Consider the following 22,426-nt stretch of genomic DNA (forward strand, 5'->3'; position numbering starts at 1 on the left):
AGTAACTACATAGGAGGTGTGCATGACCTGTCCTTTTTCTGTGTTCCTAGGTTAAGCTCCATCGATATGAAATACCACGTCTGGAAGCTGGGGGTCGTCTTCACAGATAATGTAAGCATAGCTCGCTCATGTCATGCCTCTCGGAACTGTGTGCTTTGTAAAAATGCTGCTCCTGCCTGAGGAAATGCTCGCTTCTACTACACACTACCCGACACTCGGGGTTACTCACAAAAGTCCTGAGTTCCGCCGCTAAGACTCCCCGTCAGGTCAAGAAAAGAATTCAGAACAATTAAGACGGAATTTCACTTATAATGTAATCAATGGCTGTGGACTCTTTGGACTGGGGCGGCACGCAGTGCGAGCGCACACACACATAATGATCACCTGATGGTATGCTCTTGTTTGTAGATTTGTTTGTTATGTATATAAAATGTAAATAAATATTTAAATTAAAAAACCCATAATGATCATAGTTTAGGATAACGGGGTGGCACCTGGGGTGGCCAACCAGATTCCAGGGGTAGCATGTGCCACGCCAGGACACTCCCTGGACATGCTACAGTCTCACTGCTCCAGACACTACTGGGCCTCATTATAAGTTTGCCGGTCCGGGAATTACGGTACTGCTAAGCATGCCGGTACCGTAGTTCCCGGACTGGCAAACTACGAGTTGTGCTCGCGTGCCTTTCTGCCCGCCGCCAGGTCGGACCTGGCGGGCAGAAAGGCACCCGCGGGCACAGCATGTCGGATACACCAGCACCGTTATAAACGGTGCCGGTGCATCTGACCTCCCCATTCCCATATGGGGCCGAATGGCAATGGGGGCATCTGTTTTCCGGCGCCCGCAAATGGGCAATTACCGATTCCGGCAGGGCCGTAATGACCCGGCAATTGCCCATTTGCAGGCGCTGGAACAAATTGCAAGTTTGGCCCCAAAACTTGTAATGAGGCCCGGATGTCCCTGCTGGGTTTAAAGCAGCAGGACATTTCAGTGTGGGTTTTGCATGACATATTTGAGATACAGCGCTGGTGTTGGGCCCCCTTCCCGTCGGCATGTCCTGCTGTCTGACCGCGAACAAAAAAGGGCGTGTCTAAAGGGGACCTGTGCTCAAGCCGCTGCACCAAAACGTGGCAAACCCTGCTGGGTTTGTTCAAAGTAAATTCGGAACGTGAGTAAAGAACAAGCTGACTGTGACTAGGACTCATGCAAGCCAGGTAGCGCCCCCGCCCCCCAACACAACTCTGTAATATTGTAATATCAAGAAAAAGCATTTGCATTTTTCAGGTCTTTTTTTAAAGATGTGTTATTCCATCCAAAATCTTCTAACTTTTGCCCCTCGCCCTCATATGAACTGCAGACTTCCAAAGAACTAATTCATAAAAATAAATTAGGAACACATAAAACACCTGAAGGTGTTAGTGTCAGCACTGCGTGCGTTCGGACTGCACACACCTATGACGTAATGGGCAGGGTGGGGTGTGACTACACTTACCACCAGTGTGTAAAATGGGTGCGGCTGGAGGAGTGGCCATGGGTATTCAATGGAAGGACACTTTTTAGAGGAGAAGGTAGAACACGCACATTCAAAACAAGGGCGCAGTCACTTGCTGCTTTTCTCTCTGGTGCAAAAACCTTTTTTTCCTGGAAAGAGAGGAGCTCTTACTGCACGTGCAGTAGTGCTGGCCATTGTGGTATTTTCTGTCAAAAAAGTTACCTGTGTGACACGATTGAGGTAGTTTTATCAAATGGAACCTGCAGTCTGAACTGAACTCACCAACAAAAACATGACTCCTTGAGTAGGCACATATTTTGATCCCAATGGATCCGGATTCCTAAAGAAGAAAGCACCAGTAGGGGTGGACTACGTCCCCCAACCTGCCTGCGCTGAAGTGTGGTTTTATGTGTGTCCAAGGGTTCTCCTGGAGCGCCTCCTTCCACACTCCTCCAGCTTCTAAGTGCTGTAAGGAGAACTACTATTACGAACCATGGAAATGCAAACCAGGACCTGGCCTCCTGTTCTGGTTTCCATCCAACCTTTGAAAAGCATTCGCCTCATTGGATTGTTTGCTGACATTGAAGTTTCTAATATCATAATTCCATTGACTTGCTTGATATCTGCATATTGGTCTCATCTTGAGAACAGATGAGGTGAACATTATGTGGTGGTTAAGAGGGACTAGAGAGTGGGAGCACAGGGCGCTGGACGGCAAGTTGGCTACCCTTCTCGCAGAGGCGTTGCTAGGGGGGGGCTTAAGGGGTTATAGCCCTGGGTCTTTTGGTTGTAGCCCGGATAGAAGTTCAGGAGCTACAACCAAAAGGCTAGCTAGCCCCGAGTCCCGACAGTCCTGACATTAGCCTAGCCCCGGATCTTTTCCAGACCTAGAAACACCCCTGCCTTCTCGTTTAGTCTCCCGGTGGTCTGCCGCATCACGCTGATCCCGGCAGAGTATGCAGAAATTGGCCATCCTGGTGCCAATTTATTATGGAGCATAGTTCTGCTTTCCAAAATGGTTCTGTTGAAAATGTGTACAGTGCCGCTTTGAGTGATACATTGCTATTTAAGTCTTCAGTGAAAGTGATTCTAATTAAGTGTTAATTCACAGCTGGTGACTGTCTACTAGCCACCAGTAATTACTGAGCCGGTGCCTGTCTGCTAGCCACCAGTAATTACCATCCTTAGTTACGGCTAAAAGTGACATTTCCGATTGCCCTGATAGATACTTTACGCCACATTAGTAGTGTTAATTGTTGCGCCAGTCAGACCCCCGAACGGAGTAGTCTACTAGTCTACTGCCGGCCATGCCCTTCTCTGCCTCTGAAGATTGCTGCTGGATGGAAACACTGTGGCCAAAAAGGCAGGTGAGGTGTAGGCAGTGCTTTAAGTGGGATGCAAAAGCGAGCAGGGGGGCGTGTCCTAAAGTGTGCAGGGCACCTGCCCCAAACAGTACATCTTAAGACCCTGCAAACATGTATCTTGGGTCCCTCCGCGTGGTCTCTGGGGGCCTGGCCTGCATCCAGTCTGCCTCTTGTAAATACACTGCTTTATCTCGGGCTGTAAGCATATTGCTGTCTGTAAATAAAAAGCCCTCTGTCAGTAGATCAACAACAAGTAAATCACCCTCACTCTATAAATACATCAACGTGAAAAGAGGACTGCTCTCTTTGCAGACATTGAAAGGGCCGTTTAAGGACGAGCAGAAAGACCATAGCTTTTTATATTTGACACATGTTCTGTTATACTGCGCTAAGAATGACATTCTTTTGAGCAGGTTTGGTGCTCACGTCATTTCTTAGCTGTAACACTTACCCTAACAGTAAAATGTCTGCTAACCACGAGCCACATAGACTCTTTTGGCGAGCCCCACCTGTGCGCGTTTCGGCCTGGGCGGCTTTGAACTGAGAGCAAAGACTAATTTCTCTAAATGTGTTCATAGCTTCTCAGTAAAATAAAATAGCACTGGTCCCTGTGCATCTCCTGAAGCTTTATGCATGCATAGGGAAAACAGGCTCTGGTGCTCGCTAGAGGGGCAAGGGGGGGGGGGTGGCCTGGCAGCGCCCTGGCTTTGGGGTAGATTTCGGAGAATTCGAGGGCTCCCCCCTGGCTAGCCCGGCCGGCCCACTAAAAGCCTTGAGGGTAAGAGTGACTTAGGTTTGGCAGGTGCGATGTATGCTTCTATTCGCCCTGCATGATATAAAGATGGAAACCGCGAAACCGAGAATATGTGGTCTTACTAAAGGGTCATTACACTTCAACAGCTTCCCTAAGGATATGCTTCACAAGTCTAGTATTCAGGCATAAGAGCTTTCATCAGTAGTCTCACAGTCCATGTACTTTGTGTGGACAGTACAAAAGCACATAGGACAACAGGCAGTAATGTCGACTTGAATACTTTTCACTGCTCTTGGAGATGGCTACTGCTGCATGTTGAATCTATCCTACGCTGCGCCACAGAATACAACACGGATTGACCCCAGTGCTGTCACTTGCATTGCACGCCTTAATACATCGGGACCTCTCTTGGGCACTGACAGGTGGAAGAAATAATGGAGAGCCTTTAGGAGCATCATGTATGAGGTGCGAAGAGAGCACAGGCCCAGTGACTCCAGCACCATCCGGGAAACATGTATCATGCAAGATGGTGGACACCCGCGTCGTTGGGAAATCTGGCTTGCATTGCTTAAGTGGCCGGGGAGCAAGCCGAAGTGTGCCGATACTCTAGACAAGGAGGAGCACTAACCAGCGTGCTGGTTAGTTCTTCCTTGCTCCCTTCTACAGGGAACCAAGGACTTGATAGGTATGCAGGTTGTTCAAGGGGCTGCTGAGGACACATGGGAAGCAAGCACAGAGGCCCTCCCCTAGGCTCTCTGTACACAAGAATAAAGAGCAATGCTGGCAAGTGAGGAGGGCCCACTGGAAAAGAGCGGGTGAGCATCAAAGAAGCCTGGCAGGGTGGCACTTCTCAGGGGGTAGTTCTCCAGCTGCTGGGAGATGAGTGGGGGTTCAGGGTACTCCTCCTTTTAGAAGGCTGTCTTGCGTTAACGAGGGACCTGGGAGATTGTCAGGTTTCCTCCTGGATCTGCATGAGGGGTTCACCTAGAACATGGTGTGCTCCTACGTTATGAGTGACAGGAACCATTCAAAGCTTAATCAGCTGCAACCAGCGCACTAGACAGGTTTACATCTGCCAGAAGAATGATCAGATTTGAGTCATTTCCGAGAGGCCCCCAACAATCACTGCATCTGTGGTGACGGCACCACTGAAAGGACCCAGGAATGGCTTTGGAGTGGTCTTGCAGAGTCTAGGATGGGCTCTGCTCATCATGATGTGCCCGCGAAAGTCGGACACATAGGTGATGATGCCATCAAATTGGAAGACAGAGCAAGAGAGTGGAAGAGGCCAAGGAGAAACCCAAAGCAGCATGGGCGGCAAGAAGAAAGGAAACAGCAGAAGATAAGCTGGAGCTTCCCATGCCTTGCTCACTGCAAAGGGGCCCGCAGCCCAAATAAGAAGACATTTCCAAGATGGAATCTCACCATTAGAAGCGCGACAGAATGGTGGCGTCCGGCCACCAGGATACCTGCTGTGGTCGGGAAACTGAAAAAGGTGGTTGAGAGGAGCAGCTCTTGATCGGCTGAAGATCATCTTATGAGGGAGAAGATCACTCTGCAGGAAATCCAGTATATTGCAGGAAGAACTGTTTCCAGTCTGCGTTACCTTGTGAAGGTACTACATATAAATCTGAGAGAGATTAAGTTGCGAGTTCTGGGCTTTCCGGCCCTTACTGAAAGTGGTGAATTTAAGAGTGCGTTTATATCTATCTTGCCTGAACCTCTTGGTCCGAGAAGGAGATGGCTCCTTTTAGAGGCTCCATTCAACGGATATGGGAATGAAAACCAGGAGAACAGTTCTACTCATATTCATTGCATGTAAACAGAGAGAGACGATACCGGTGGTTACATTTCAGACGAGCACAATACTATTTTTCCAGGCTACGTTTTGAAGGAGGAGCCAGTCGGGACTAATGAACAGTCAGTGGTTGCACGTCCATACCCGGTTTCAAAGAAGATACGACGGAAGCAAACGTTTTATTTGTTCAAATAATAGGTTGTGTTGTACCATATTGCCTTATAAAATTGATATGAAAGAAAGAATGGAGTCAGATGTTTAAGTGGGGCTTATTTCCAGTGAGCATGACTCAACTGGCTCCTCCCCAGCCCTGCCAGCTACCCAAGGGTGCACCTGCCTAACCTCCAAGTAGCCTAGTGCAATGCACACTGGCTTTTTGGGGGTACTGGCCAGCTAGGAAATCTTGCAGCACATGGGTAAATCCCTTAATCCAGTTATCCAGCAAAAAATAACAGTGTGTTGCGTGTTTTCCGACCTGCTCATCCTGGAATGGAGATGCTGTATCCAAGGTGTTTACTGTGGTTTCGTTATCTTGGGTTGCAAAAAACGTTGCATAGCATTCTCCATAGCATGCCCTCGCCTGTTACATTTTCCTGGCCATCTGCGGATATGCTGTGGTTAGAGCACACAATCATTCCATTGACTTTATCTTCTGTGTGGTACTTTCCGAGGCCCACTAGACTTAAGAACAAGGTCTCTCTGGCTCACATACATTTTCAAAGGAATGTAGCAATCGTGCATAATGTTTTAAAACAAAAAGGTTTTCATGTTATATATTTCTTACTGCGATTGATGGAGGTTGGACTAAAGTAATTGTACTCAAATGAGTTTTAATATGATAACCTTGGTCTAATTCAATAGGCGTAGCAGCCTTGACATAGCCTCTGGTAACCCTATCTTGACGAAAGTGTATTGGCAAGAAAGCAGTCATTATCACGCAGCTATACATCAGTTGTTTGGCTGTGAACCCCAAAGAAATGTCCTCCAGCAGCACCCCGTTTCCATAGAAACAGCACTCGCGTTAAACGGCAGCCTCTTTCCACTCTTCAGTGTCCTGTTCCACTACAATAATTATGTCTTCCCCTAGCCTCCGTCCCCAACCATTCAAGTTGGTAATGAGCGGCTCAGAGGCTTCCCCTCTCGTCGGCCATGGTCTTCGGCTCGGCCAGTGACTGCAGAAAGTACCTTGAGTCTGGTCGGCAAGAGCATTGTGCCGAAACAAAGCCTTTGTAAGAACCAACGGGGGAGGTTTATCCCCCATGTTGCTTTTCAGTCCGATCAATCAAAACATGGCATTGAATTGCTTGGCTTTCACAATGAAAGCAATTATGAGTAGCTGTGAGGGAGAGAAAATCGTTAAACATCATCACCTCATGTAAACCAGCATAAAAAATGGGAAACCTAGTTGCTGACGTCGTCAATATAATGATGTCTCTGGAGACAGCTTGAGAAGTTCAATTCTTAGCATAAAGTCAAAATTAGGCTAAATTGCCAAGCTATGATAGCATAATTCTCCAGATAAATCATTACTAGTCCTAATTAACAGACCATATAGTATGTTTTCCTAATAGCATGCTCACATGATGATTAATTATTTGTCCTCAAAGAAAAATCTTTGAGTCGCTCAAATTTGTACATGCAGTTAACTTTTCAGAGGGCTACATTGCTTCAAAGAGAATATATGATGGATTATTACATGTATGTAAAAAATACAAGCACTGGCTTCAGCTTTGGTGTTCATCAAACAATCAGCATCTTCAAAAGATGTACCTAGTTGCCTAGAGGGGGCCATCTGCAGCTCTGCAGATGGTTTAGCCCAGACCGTCCATCAGCTATAGTCAGCATATTGGTAGCGAGCTGCAGATTGCCTGCCCGTGGCCCAGAGAAAAAAGACCAGAGAAATGGTCTCCCATCATTTGGGGCAGCCGGAATAGTCAAAAGATGCCACCAAGATAGACAGCACCCCTCTGTGGTACAAAAACCCACTGAGAGAAAGAGGATTTAAGAATAAAGTTCAAATCCACCACAATTCTCTACAAACTCACCGATGATCATGCAGTAAACTTTTAAATGAAGCAAAGTTCAAGCCTATATTCCTGCCCTGTTACACCACCTGCAAGGCACATCACCAGCAAAGGCAGTCAACATGTCTCTTTCAATAAAATGATCATGATGGGAAGGGGATTTGCCACAGAAGAGTAAAAAAAGGACTTCCCCTGGGGCCTTGCAGAGTTAAAAAGCTGACCTCTTCACAGAACACTAAAAGCATAGCCCCACTGGAAATGACAAAGTCAAGCAGAAAGTCCTCAATAACCTTTAGGTTTAAACGCAAATGACACAATGAATAAAACAACTCGAAGCATTGAAATGCTTCGCTCCTGCCCATCACAGTAGCAAAGTCTGTTTCTGAGTCCTGCCTTTAATGACATTGGTCAAGCCATGCACACAGACCATATGGACATCCGGGGCATAGCTGACTTTCCCTTCTTCTGCCATTCCGCAGTCCTTCCTGTACTTAGCCTGGTATACCACCATGTCTATTCTCGGCCATTACAACAACTTCTTCTTCGCTGCTCATCTTCTCGACATCGCCATGGGTTTCAAGACGCTGAGAACCATTCTGTCCTCCGTGACTCACAACGGCAAGCAGGTAAGCAGGCATGCCCTTCCCTTCCCTTCCTGCGTGCATGGAGTGAGCCGCCTGACTTCAGTGTGTATGATGGAGAAGAGATGTTGCACCCACACACTCACTGTCTTTATGCATGGAAAGTGAATCTGCACAATGTTACCTGAAAACAAAACCTTTCTATCAGAAGTTAAGATTACTACCTCAAAAAAGGTCAAATCTACAACCATTCGAAACGGCAAACGTTAAGGTGCAAACATTCAGTGCAAATCAGCTATTTCTCCTGATTCATCCCACGCTTTCCCACGACAAATTGGACTCATCATACTACTTCAGCGTGCTCATTTTAACGATGATACTTAAAGAAAGTGTTGTGAACCCATTGTGTAGTGTAAGTGAAGTTCTAATGTGTAGTGGGATGGACTTTGTTTCATGACAAATAGTTGATTTGGACTGAGTATTTGTAAGATAATGTTGGCATGTCCAATGTTTGTACACTTTGATTTTTGCAGGGAATAACCTTAACTCCTTGTAAAAATGCTTTTTTTCCAACTGAAGTGTTGCCGTTTAATAAGCGATGCCTGAGGACCGTTCAGAATGTCTGGAACTTTCCAGTTGTGTTTCAGCATGGCCGGCTGGAGTTTTCTGAGTGGTTCTGGGGTGCAAGTTTACTGAATAGGTCTGAAAGTCGGTGTATGCATGCCTGTGACTTTTCCATACATGTTGGTGAGTTTTACTGTGTGTGTTGCATACGTTCGTGTTTTGAGCCATCCGCAATGGCAGTGTTGTATATGTTTCCCACTGATGTAGTGTTTTGTGCTTTTCTTTTCTCCTTTCAAAAATGCTTCCATCCGTGTTTGGATTTTTTTTCCTTTTCCGTGCATGTTGTGTACATGCCCGAACTGGGAAGTGTGGATTCTGTTTCCGGTTCCTTATGTTTCTGTGTTTTATCTGTGTGTAATGTGCATGCCAGAATAGAAGTTGTTGCCGTTTGTATACTTTTGTGTGATTTTGTGCATGTGTTCTCAACATCCATATTGGTTGGTGTGTTTTCTAGCTCTTCTGGGCATGCTTAGATTGTATGTATATATTTGTACACAATTAGAAAAGTGAATTGCACACAATTCCCTGATCCGACTTTAAGAAGGTAGTGTTTACTACGCGCATGCTGAGAATTGTAGAAGACAATTGTGAGATATGTGCCCCAAAAGCATGTCATTTGGGGGGCCCTATGTAAAAAAACACGTTTTTAAACAAGTAAAAACAAATTTGTAAGCAACTTTTTAAACAACACTTTATTTACCATGAAAACGTTCATCACTTTGACCAAATTGTGCATGTGCGTTTGGATGTGATAACATGTTTTCAGCTGAATTTCATGACCTTTCATTGTTGAGGTCAAAACTTAGAGGAAAATGATTTCCCGTCCTTAGTGTTGCTACAGGAACATGATCCTCTGTATGATATGATATGATATGGCATTTATAACGCACCTATGCACAAGTGTTTCGAAGCTTGACGAGGCAAGGGAGGGGGGACAGAGGGAAGACAGAGACAACGATCTTACTAGGCCAGGTGACTTTGAGATTGCGGAAGTGCAGGGGATGGGGGGAGGGGAAAAGTGTGGGGGGAAGGGGAGGGGGCAGTGCAGTACATGGATCAACAGTAAAACAATAAATAAATAAACAAATACAAATAAAACAATAATTAAAAAGTCCAGCCAGCTGGTTGCAAGGGAAAGTGCAGACATCAAGTGTCAAGTGCTGGTAGGGAACTGTAGGGATACAGAAACATCCCCTGAGTAAAAGGGTTGCCAGGGGGGCAGTGCTGGTGTGCAACTGGCGGGGAGGCGACCTGGGCCGGAGATCAGAGTGTAGCCCGGTGAGCTGTGCAGTTTAAGTTTCAGCCAGGAACTCAGCAGGGGAGAGGAGAGAAAGCAGAAGCAGAGAGGAAGGTCTTGTGGTGCTTTCGGAACCAGAGATGGTTCTCCTCAAGTTTCAGAGAGGCAGAGAGGCTCTTCCAGAGGGAGGCCCCAGCAGAAGAAAGAGATCTACCACCAACTCGTTGCTTGGAGAAGCGACAGACCCTGAAGGAGTTGGAGGCGGATGAGCGAAGAGTTCGAGAAGGAAGATATTTAGGAAGAGAGAGTTGAAGGTATTGCGGCCCCAGGCCGCAGAAAGCCTTGGGCTTTGCATACATTAAATATACCTTAGTCAGTTGCCACTCATTAATTGGGGACATGAGAGTTTCTTTTCATTAGCGGTTTAACTGCCAAAAATGTGAGCATCATTGTTCAATGACATATTTTGAATTGAAACGATTTCACTTAAGTTGTCATGCAGTATTACAATTTCAAAAAAAAGTGCAGGCAAGTAAATGAAAACATGTATTTTAGAAAATATGTAACATTGATAGCGTCCCACTTAATAAATACAGAATCTCTCCCACTGTTCTCATATAAAGAAATGTGTGCAAGGCATCAACATTTCCCAATGAGTGCCTAGGACTTCATACAGCTGAGAAAAAACTTGCCATCTAGATGCCACTGTAAAAGTGTAAATGTTCTTCTTGACTGACTTGTGATCTCCTACTTTCTTTTCCCAGTTGGCACTAACAGTTGGACTCTTGGCGGTCGTTGTGTACCTGTACACCGTGGTGGCCTTCAACTTCTTCCGCAAGTTCTACAACAAGAGTGAGGATGAGGATTCGCCGGACATGAAATGTGACGACATGATGACGGTAGGCAAGAGCACCCCGCGGGGTCTCAATGAAAGGACGCGTTCTGACATATGGGACGATGGCGTCCAGATGGGGCCGATGGAGCCGATGGGATTGGGCCTGTGAATTTAAACAAAGCGTAGACTAGATGGATCGAGCTATACTTAGTGCATGCATATATATATATATATATATATATATATATATATATATATATATATATATATATATATATATATATATATATATATATATATATATATATATATATATTTATACACATACATGCATGTGTGGCATAAATCCGTCATTCCAGGTAAAGGTATTCCTAGCCATTAAATCACGTGTTTTGGGTTTAGAGTTATGTGAAATGCAGTGCTATTGTTCTATGACACTTTAGATAAAATTACCAGATCCAAAAAAAATGGATGCTCTCAGAACCCTACAGAAGTTTAATTTTGTTTTTGTTACTATTTCTAAAGCGTTAAAATGTCACCCCAAAGACATCAGGGTGGTAAACAAGTAATACTAAATGAGATGATCAACCATTTTAAAAGACCAACTCTTCTGGGTACAGAAAAGTCTTGCAAACCTTTTATTTTGCGTGAATAGAGATATTGATGGCTGATCAGAGCCACCGGGATTATTTTGAGCAGACTGTACATTTCTTAGCCCACTGTAACATTGTAGACCCTCCATAGTATCGAACTAGTTTCCCGGTCACTACCCGATGCCTGTTAACTGCAGTCAGGATGTGCTTAGTTGACAATTAGCACAAGGGTGAGCACAGGGGTGAGCATGGGCACTGGCCACTGGTGTTGGTCTGCAGTCCCCTTTTTACCTCTGCTCTTTCTGTGTGCACATGGTTTCGTCTGGAGTCACCTTGCAAGTATACTGCATTTCAATCATGAACGTGTTTCCAACAATAAAAACCAAGCAGTTGGGGGGTCGGCAAGGTGCCTATTGCCCGTGCTCAGGACTGTAACTCCCATTAACCCTAGTCTGCAGCAGCAATGGGGAGGGGTCATGGGAAATGTACCCTGAGCACATCCGTAAAGCCATAGGTTGCAGGCCCAAGTCCTAGGAATACATGGACCAATGCAGGGGCGTTGCTAAGGGGGGGCTACGGGGGCTATAGCCCCTGATCTTTTGGTTGTAGCCCCGGATAGAATCTCAGGAGCTACAGCCAAAAGACTAGCTAGCCCCCAGTCCCAACGGTTCCAACATCAGCGTAGCCCCGGGTCTTTTCCAGACCTAGCAACTCCCCTGGACCAATGCATCACTTTTGTTATGGATGTAAAAATATTACAAAGCATCGCCTTAAGGGGCTGCGATTACACTGTAGGCGCCAGTTCGAGAGACTGGTTACAGGGGGCCACACATACCGAATTCCCAGGTATGGATTTTATCAATGGGAAATGTCTGATACTAGCGCTCTGTTCTGTGCCACATAGATGACAAGCAGGAGTTCCACGGGTAGTAAGAGTGGGGCTAGCCCTCTGTGGCAAATAAGATGTGATTATCTTGCAGTGGCTAACTATCCCTGAAATCCCAACCATATTCATATGATGGCAAGCACACCTTATGTACGGCAAAACGCTGCTGCCTGCCATGTCATGGAGCTATGCCAGCCTATTCCAAATACTCTCACCATTATTCTAGATACCTTGCCAAGCTGCAGGATCTGAACGTCCAATTTAAGAAACATGTTATATACAACAAAGTAATAAAACAAACAGTTTCATGGAAAAATAATAGAATTGAAAAAACGTTGAGGGGGAGGAGAGCCATTGCAATTCGGAGAGGACAGTTGTGGATTGCACTGGACTCAAATTTGACATGCAAATGTAGTCTGCCCGAGTCCAAGCAATCATTAAAGGGTGTGTCGTACAGGAAAGCTGTCTATTCTGAATGCTGCTTCCAGTAACATAGTCTCTAGGAAGTCTTACTCCTAAATCCCGTCTGTTTCCTCCTTCCGGTATGGGGCGTCCCTTCAAGGGCCGGAACCAGAACCTTTTTTCCTCAAGAAAAAGAGCATTTCCCCTTTAAAATTCTGGGGCCCGTAGGCGCGGCTACGGGTGTGACCACGCCAACATAGCCCCGCCTATCGACACCTGGCCTCGGTCCTCTTTTCCACGCTGAGGGGATCAGACCTTCCTCCGCAAGCTCACGCACGAGTTTACTTTTCTATTTTTTGGCTTCCCCCAAGCTATTTTGTTTTTCTATTCCTAACACCCTCCAGTGCCTCGCCTGCCCCAGCGCATGGCACCCCCGTCAGGCTTTAGAATGTTTTCCTCCTGCAACAGTTGCTTTCCCGCATTGGACCCGCATTCGCTTTGCCAGCAGTGCTTAGGTGCAGCCCATCATTGGGAAGACTGCAGGGCGTGCCTCTCCCTTACAGCACGCTCTTTGAAGAATCAGTTGGCTCAGTGCAGGGAGATCTTGGCGGCTTCCACTCCAGACCTTCTGGGAATCCTTCATGCGGGAGGGGTTCTAAGGACCATAGTACCAGTCAGGGTGTCGAGGCTCCAGCCAGACCAAGTGGCCTGTAGGTCCTCCCAAGACATCAACTGAAGGACGGTAACGCTCTAGTACCGGGCCTACGCCAGAGGGGAAGCCTGCACTTACACTGACTGCCGGACACAAGTCTGAGGCAGCCAAGCCTACCGGGGGGCTCCCTGAGGTCGTACCCAGTACCGAGCTCCCGCTCAAGGGCCCTTCGGGTTCTGGAGGTTCAGGCACGGAGCTGAACATTTCTTTCCCACGCACTCCTTAAGAGACCGCCACGCACAAGATGGCATTGAACGACAAAATGGTGTCTAGCTACGAGGCGGCACCCAGGCCTCAGCCGAGTCCTACAACCAGTGACTCAACAGGAAGCGGTATGGAGCAACCAGATGCTCCTTGGAGGCCAGATTTCACCCCTAGGGTGGAATGGTCGATGGCACAAGTCCAGTGGTGTGCCTTGTACTCGATCATGACCATGCTGCGGTACACTGAGAGTGGTGGGAACCAGCCCAGGACAGCGGCTCGGTGGACTGCATCAGCAAGGGCCACTCCTTCAGCGATGCCATCAGCGCCGCCATGTGAGGACAGGTTTTTTGACCACTTCATGGGGCTAATTAGTTCCCATCAGATGACTGGGCTCCTCAAGTCCTTTATAAAGAAGGCTATACCCCCGGCTCTGCCACCCTCGTGGTGACCCAACAGCCCCAGCCAGTACAGGCTCAGCATTCCGCCACCCCTGTAGTGGGGGGGGGGCTCCTGTTGGCATTCTGCCGCAGCAGGGCGCGGTTCTTCACCAGATGGCAGTTCAGCCCCACAGTCTACAGCTGATCTCGCCACAGCAACAGGGTCCCAGGCCCTGGAATCAGGGCCTCTGGCTGACGCTCCACAAGTAGGGCACCCGGCAGGGCAGGCAAAAAAGGACACAGCGAAGAAGATTACCTTGATGCCTCGGCCTCAGTGAAAGTCTTTCACAACAGAATGGAGGGTCTGGCTGAGTTCTTCATGGTGCCACCTCCACATTAAGAGCAGCCAGAGTCTAGCATGCCTGCAAAAGTGCTGGACCTTAGGGTGCACGTTAAATCTGGCATACCCTTGCAGAAGGATGTGATGGTGTTGGCGAAGAAAAGGTGGCTAAAGTCCCATTCGGCATAGCCAGTCCACAAGGACGCCAAGTACATACAGGAAAGGGGGAGGCCATTCTCCTTTCCTTCAACCTGCAACCCCATTCCTCTGTCATTGCAGCAGCATTCATGTATGCCAAACCACAGACCTCCAGGACATCAGGGTCTTCGGCAGCAGCCCTTTTGGGGAAGGAAGACAGGCTATTGGAGGCCTATGGGAAAAACCTCTACCAGAATGTGGGCCTGAATTGCCGACAAGCTAACACTGATGCAATATTAGCAGCTGCCGACCAAAAGTTTTGGAGGGAGATTGTGGACTTCCTGTCAGACCACCCCCTGAAACCTCATAGGCAGGTCGTGTTCAAGGCCGGCATGGCTGGGGCCAAGGTGGTGGCACAAAATGTGCTTGAGTCCATGGAGGGTCATATTAATACGGCGGAGAGAGGCATCTGTGTGGCTACCAACATACGTAGAGCGGCATTGTTGCATGCCACCAGATTTAACACAGATGTCCAGGACAGGATACTGGATCTACCATTTGAAGGGGCAGAGCTCTTCCACTCCTACACGGACAAAGAGCTCAATAAGAAAAAAGGCTAGCTCGCAGACCGCGTAATCACTGGCAATCCTGGCAAAACCAGTCGCAAAACCAGTCAGCAAGTTGCAAGGCAGGTTGGACCAGAGAAGCAGGGCATTCAGCGGATTCAAGGGCTTTCAGGACCACAGGACCAGGCAGCTGGACAGGTCGCCCAATACGAAAAGGCACAAACATCAGCGCACCTCGCACACAGGTTTCTTCCAGTCCCCAGAAAACAAGAAGCAATGAGAGTGGTGTCCTGGGCAATAGCTCCCCAGTGGGGGGCAAACTGGCACTCTATGAATTGCAATGGCTTTGTCTTTTCAGAGACCCCTGGGTACGTTTGGTGGTTTCTGGGGGGGTTTCAACTCCCAGTTCTATCCCCATACCCAGTTTCGCCCCCTCTTTTACAGATAGACTCACCAGCTCTGTTGGCAGAAATTGCTTCCCTTATGCAGAGCAGGGTGGTGGAGGAAGTACCCCTGCATCAGAGGGGCACTTGCTACTATTCCACGATTTTTGCCATTCCCAAAAAAGAACCAGGCTGGCCTAAGGGTGTTACTCAACCTATCTTTCCCCAATCCTTATCTTCCACTCAAACAATTCAAGATGATAACGGCAGCTCAGATTGCGGAGGATCTCTGCAAGGCAGATTGGATGTGCTCCATGGACCTAAAAGACGCGTACTTGCACGTCCCGATTTGGCAGCCGCACAGGCAATTCCTGTGGTTCACAGTAATGTAATGGTACTGCCAATATTGGGTGCTGCCATTTGGTCTCAACTCTGCCCCTTGTGTGTTCACGAGGCTGATGAACACAATAGCGGCGCTGCTCCGGGCCAGAGGTCATGTCTATCCATATTTGGATGACTGGCTGGTCAGGGGCAGCACGCAAGAAGGGGCGAGACGCACATTGGTGTGCCTCATAGACCTTCTCTGCTACCTCGGCTTCTTGGTACACCAGACCAAGTCAGAGCATAAACCTACGCAGTCCTTGATCTTGCTTGGGTTTTCATGGGATACGGTCAGGCAAATAATTTTCCCCATGCAGGAAAGGGTCAATGCTATCCTCGGGACGACTGCCCATTTCCTTGGCAGACAGGTGACTTTGCATGGTGGTATCAGCACCTATTGGGCCTCATAAAGGCCTGCATTCTGGCAGTGCCACACACCAGATTGAAAATGTGGAGATAGCAGCTACATTTGCTGGCAAGCTAGGACCTAGAGAGAGGTTCTCAGATGGACAAAATCACTATCCTGGTAGAGGTCAAACCGGATCTCTTATGGTGGAGGCAGCAGGAAAACCTGATGAAAGGAGTGTCATTCCGCTAGCAGGAGGCATCAGTGGTCATCAATACGGACACCTCTCTGGAAGGCGGGGGGTGGGGGGGGCCACGCTGGACAGCTATCAATTCACAGGCTGTGGTCGATGCAAGATCAGGCTGACCATGTAAATGTTCTTTAGCTGAGAGCAATTCAGTTGGCTCTACAGGCTTTTCTGCGTATGATCACAAACAGGATGAGGGTCATTCAAACGGACAATACCACGTCTATGTTTTACCTCAACAAGCACGGAGGGACAAGGTCTCCCACACTGTGCAGACTGTTGATTCAGATCTGGGAATGGGCCCTGGAACAGGGCATTCACATTAACTGTGGTTAACCCCCCAGGAGAGAGCAACACAGAGGCAGACAGATTGAGCAGGCTTCCAGCAGACAACTACGAGTGGGGCCTCCCAGAGGTGGATCTATTTGCCTCGGAGAGCAACACAAAGTGCAGGCAGTTTGCATCGTAGATGGGGAGAGGCAGGCGCTCACTAGGGGACGCCTTCCAAATCTCGTTGGACAGACTGTGGTGCTACACTGCGCCCCCAACTCCGTTAATCCAGAGAGTACTGTAGAAATTCCAAAACGCAACATATTGTCACATGATTCTGGTAGTCCGAAACTGCCAGCCAGGTTCTGGTATTCAGATCTGGTCAGGATGGCGAGTTAGGGCCCAAACCCCTGAAGTTGATCGGCTAGGTACAGCTCTTGCAGCGGGGGTGGGGGGAGTAGTGGTACAGCCGCAGCCATAGTCTCTAGCCCTCTCAGCCTGGTACCTGAGCAACTAATGATGCAGCAACTCAGGCTTTCGCAGGCCAATCTAGACCTTATTCAGAATGCTAGAAAGGGGTCCACTAGGCTCTTGTACAAGAGCAAGTGGGCCAGCTTCTGTCACTGGGCCAGGGACAAGGGAGTGGACCCGGCATTGGGCATGCTCGATCAAGTCTTACTTTTTCTGCCCACTTAACAAGCACCGGTGTGCAGGTGGACACGTGACACATGTATTCGGCAGCACTTGGCGTATACAAGTACGCAGAGGGTCAATTATTCTCCACGGCCCTTGCCGTGGTGAAGAGACATTTGCAGGGGCTTGACAGGCTTTACGCTCCTGTCAGAAAACCTCATCCGGGATGAGACATTAATGTGGTACTCAAAGCACTGGCGCACAAACCTTTTGAGCCCGTGGCTACTAAAGATATCAAGTGGGTGAATCTCAAAACAGCGTTTTGGTGGGCCTCACATCAGCTAGACACATTCGCGAAATTCAGGCGTTAGTCGCGTCAGCACCTTACACCATCTGACACAAAGATAAGGTGTTCATGAGGACACACCCAAAATTCATGCCGCAAGTAGTCTCTTCTTTTCATATCAATGAGGGGATTGTGCGCCCAGCCTTCTTTCCCCATCCTCAGTTGGAAGCAGAGAGGGCATTACATTGATTGGGCGTTAGGAGAGCTCTCAAGTTCTACCCTGACAGGATGAAACAGGTCAAGAAGTTGGATGCCTTGCTGATCACATTCTGCGTTTCCTCGCCATTCGCTCAAACCTCGAAAGCATCCATTGCTAGGTGGATGGTGGAGGCTTACAAGCTTCAGAAGAGGCCATTCCCGGCAAATATGCATGCACACGCAGTGAGGGCTAAGGCCGTGGCGGTCACATTCCAGGGCCAGGTGCCTTGGAATGTCATCTGTAAGGCAGACGAATGGGCTTCCCCATCAGCCTTCTACAAGCACTACTGCCTAGATGCTAGTGCCAGGTCAGATGCTGAGTTCAGACAAGCGGACCTCAAGAACCCATTTGCAAAATAGTTACTCACACTCCTCCCTAAGGGCTTTATTGGTTGTGGCTACACAAGCCGCCTGGCACGTTCAAAGGGACTGAGTCCAGGCACCAGGGGGCAGAGCAATGGTGGTGTGGTCATGCCCGTAACCGCACCTACGTGCACCTGAAATTTAAATGGGAAATGCTCTTTTTCTGGAGGAAAAACGGTCCCATCCCTTGGGATGGACGCCCCATGCAGTATGGAGGAAAGGGGACTATAGACTAGGAGTATGTTAGTCACTACAGTGGGCAACTTTTAATTTCTAAAGCAGCAAGCGCCCAGAAGCCAAAGGCGAGCTTTAACTATTCAGTAACCTTACTCAGAAACACGTCAGATTGCAGTCACAGGCACAATACTCACTGACTTCTTGCAGACTGGCAAACCATTATCTGTGATTTAGAACACTCAATATGCAGAGCTTGGGTGATATTCAAACCCTGTACAAGGTTCGCTTTTTTTCATCTGGCCATTAACTGAATTTATCCCCCTTCCAATTTCGTTTTATGGTTATAATGCCTTTTTAGTCGATTTCAATTACTTTCAATTCTCTTGTAAATGTGCATCGGAGGGGCCCCTTTGGGGGGCAGGGAGGGAGGTGGGCTATCATTTACAAAAAACGACATGGGTAATGATGAGGAGACCCTGCTGGGCATAAAATTGATACAGTGAGGCAGGACAGACGGCAGTAGTTGCACAGTTGGTGTTATCTCACTCCCTCCGCTTTCTCGTTGCAGTGTTACCTCTTCCACATGTATGTGGGGGTCCGTGCTGGAGGTGGTATTGGTGATGAAATCGAAGACCCAGCAGGAGATCCCTACGAGATGTACCGTATCGTGTTCGACATCACCTTCTTCTTTTTCGTCATTGTCATCCTGTTGGCCATCATCCAGGGTAAGTCCCAGTTCGCTTGCCTGCTTGTTCAACACGAATCCTGCCTGACCAGAAGGAGGGAGGAGCAGTGTGCACAAAGACGGATGTGTCTCTTCTTAACAAATGGTCTTTGTTATTCCATGTATGCATGATATGATATGATCAGAATGATCACTTGTGTGATTCACCCTAGCTAAACACTACTTTGTGCACCATAACAACATATATGACGTGTGTTCTATATACTTTGAACAAAAACAACACATGACAACACAGTGGATAAATGAATGAAAAAAGTACATACATATATTTAAAATGGCATTTCAGGACAAATTCTAATCTCTTGTTTTTCATTTCTATATGTACAGTTTACAGAAAGCACGCCATGTATTTATTGATCGTGAGGGCAAGGTTGTTGATAGCTAGAGTTACACCACACATGTTTATTGTTATATCATACATATATGGCATAATAAATACCATTTAATAAGAAAAAAACATCTTCATATATTAGTAAAGAAGGTTGAGAGGATCACAGTGTAACATTTGTATGTGTATCTTAGTGCCCTCTCTTCCCTTTCCCTTGTGAAACATCCGCGACTTCCTGTTGTTGTCATAATGGAGCATGAGCCCAGCAGCAATAGCCAGGACCAAAACAATGCTCCCTAGGCTCAAACCGCCAGGCTACTGCTGTTGCCACCACACGGGATTGTTGGTACTCATTCTGTCCCAGGAACTGGGAACCCCTTGTCTAAGTGGGATGGATCCTCATCACTGTGCTGGTCGCTGTGTTCTATGGGGCGTAGGACTATATGTCGTCTTTTAATTCGTTCAGTGGGGCGCAAGCAAAGATGCCCCATCTGTAAATTGTGATCCACGATGTCTGTGGTGGATTTGGAATGTTCCAGTGCAGTATACCAGTATCCTCTATGCAACTCTGTTATGTATATTTCAAACTTACTGGGAATGTCAAACTGGGAGCTTAATGGTTATGCCAAGCTTACTAGGAATGTCAACTTTTGAAAATAAACTGTGAGCTTACTGAGAATGTGAAGCTTACTGGGCATGTAAACCATGCGCTTACTAGGAATGTAAACCATCACCTTACTGGGAATGCCCAAACTGGGAACATACTGGTAACCACCCATTGTGATATGGCATATCATGGGATTGTATAGCTCACTGTTGCACTTTCAAATATCAGGTCAGTCAATATGTGATTGTGTTCATATTTCCAAATTGTATGGATTCTGCCTAACTAGCCCTACCCTAGAAACTAACAAAAACGCGTGCCATTAAGTCAACTATGGGTCGTCTGCTTTTCAAATTAATTATTTTCAAATGTATTTGTTTTCTATGCAAAGCAGAACTATTTTTAAAAAAGTTTGGCTCAGAATATTGCCAAAAATATTGTGTTTACTGCTGTAATTACAATAAAAAATGAACCAAAGTGTCTCTGTGTATTCTCCCACACACTATAAATGAGTCTTGGAATCTTTGAATCTTATCATAGCGTAGAGTATGACTTGTGGACCAACCGCCCCATTAAAGTCAGACTTGCAGAACATCCTGTAAACAGGACAAACAGATGTTGCTAATAACACCAGCTACAGCACAACACGAAGTGCTGTGTTTTATAGCCCTGATGAAAATGGTACATCTTGAACACCACTGAAACCGGTTGGCTTTCAAACTGAAAAACAAGAGAAGAACCAGCAATCTGGTGACAGGCCGTACATCATTCCCCTTTAAAATCAAGACTGATTCATGGATTATTTGCGCCAAAAAAAAACAGGATTTGTGCGCCATTCTGCCCGCAAATCCCCATTTGTTAAACAGGGATTTGCGGGCAGAATGGCGCACAAATCCTGTTTTATTCGGCACAAATAATCCATGAATCAGGGCCAGAGGATGGAGACATAGAGACGTGAGACCGTTAACAGTCCATCATGTGTGTCCCCATTTTATACCTCACAACATTAGTTTTCAGAAAGAAGGTCCAGAGGACACAATTTTAGAAAAGTACCAACATTATTTATTTTGGTTGATACAAAATTATATTGACTAAATCATGAACACATCATAAAACAATGATTTCAATGCAGGTAAATGAAAAAATCACAAATCATTCTCACATCTGAACTGGGCAGTTCGCCCTAGTCCCAACATTCACCTCTATATCCACTACTCACACTCATACAGAACAACAATTGCAATTATAAAACATCACGATATAATGAACAGTATTTACAAAGTGTATATTTTCCTTCTCCTAGAATGGATACTATTTGATTTCTTTAAAAAACAGAATCACATTTCCAGGTGCTTGGATAGAACCGACCGGTTTCGACGTTATAAGCACAATTTGACCACGTCTTCATCAGGGTACATACAGTACTCTACAAGGATTACACACAAAATAGTTCATTCACCCACATAAAACATATACTCAATCGGCATTTTAAAACACATGAGCTTGATTAGCCACCCTTCTTAATTCATCATGTGCACAAGAACATATGGTGAATCCCAATATTTCCCAAAAAACCTTTGTGCCACAAAACCAAGCCATGGTACAAAAGAGTAACCACGCAACAACGGGAGACTTGACACCATACCAAAGTGCAAAATACCATTGCACATTTATTAAACATACCTTACTTCTTATCTATTACACTTTAACACTAGGATTACCCTGTCCTGAGCTACATCTAAGCGGGGACCGGCTACATCAGCTCACCCTTCCTTGGAGGGCTCTCAGGGACCCTAAGGATGAGCTTGCCGCAACCAATCTCCCTCGCACTCAAGCTCAGGTACCACCCACATGGAGTGTGATGCCAGAGGATGGCCTCTGTGGGTGGTCCCATCTTACAAGTCAGCCTTGGGCAGGCATTAACCTATCCCACCACCTCATGCCAGGGTGACTCCCCTCTACCCCCTACTTAAACGAATACTAATTATTACCCCAACTCCCTAATCTCCCCTACTTAACATTACCTCTACGTAACGGTACACAATTATACACACAACATGTATATATATATATATATATATATATATATATATATATATATATATATATATATATATATATATATGACATACTACACAAACACAAGAACCCAATGTTGCAATGGAGCGACTGTTGCAGACAGCCACCCCTTTATAGTACCTTTAGGTCTGTCCAAGGTGCAGGGCTGCTTGCTCTTGATGGTGCTGGCTGATTACCACAGATGATGGGGCCTGGCCCCTCCTCTTCTTCCAGGATGGACCTGTTCACCATGTGGGGCCGCTGCACAACACATGCCCTTCATAATGTCCTGGACGGCCCCTATGCTCCTGGGGACCACCCACGCTCACTGCCATGACCTGCGGTATATATGTTCTTTTAGGTTGAGCCCTGGTGGCTGGGGGGCCAACCGACATCACTGCAGCATCTTTTAAGTCCAT

At 46.9% G+C, this 22,426-nt stretch overlaps 1 protein-coding gene across 7 annotated transcripts in view; it reads left to right on the forward strand.

Annotated features, from left to right (window-relative positions):
• Nucleotides 1-22,426, forward strand: part of RYR3 (ryanodine receptor 3) — a 1,751,462-nt gene that overhangs the window by 1,656,258 nt on the left and 72,778 nt on the right. For all 7 annotated transcript variants that reach the window (XM_069638568.1, XM_069638566.1, XM_069638573.1 and 4 more), the window contains 4 exons: nt 51-111; nt 7,913-8,059; nt 10,640-10,774; nt 18,841-18,997. In XM_069638568.1, coding sequence (XP_069494669.1) covers nt 51-111; nt 7,913-8,059; nt 10,640-10,774; nt 18,841-18,997 — 500 coding nt within the window. The remainder of the gene's footprint in view (nt 1-50; nt 112-7,912; nt 8,060-10,639; nt 10,775-18,840; nt 18,998-22,426) is intronic.

The sequence above is a fragment of the Ambystoma mexicanum genome, chromosome 14 (assembly GCF_040938575.1).
Source record: "Ambystoma mexicanum isolate Mex_15411 chromosome 14, UKY_AmexF1_1, whole genome shotgun sequence".
Classification (NCBI taxonomy): Eukaryota; Metazoa; Chordata; class Amphibia; order Caudata; family Ambystomatidae; genus Ambystoma; species Ambystoma mexicanum.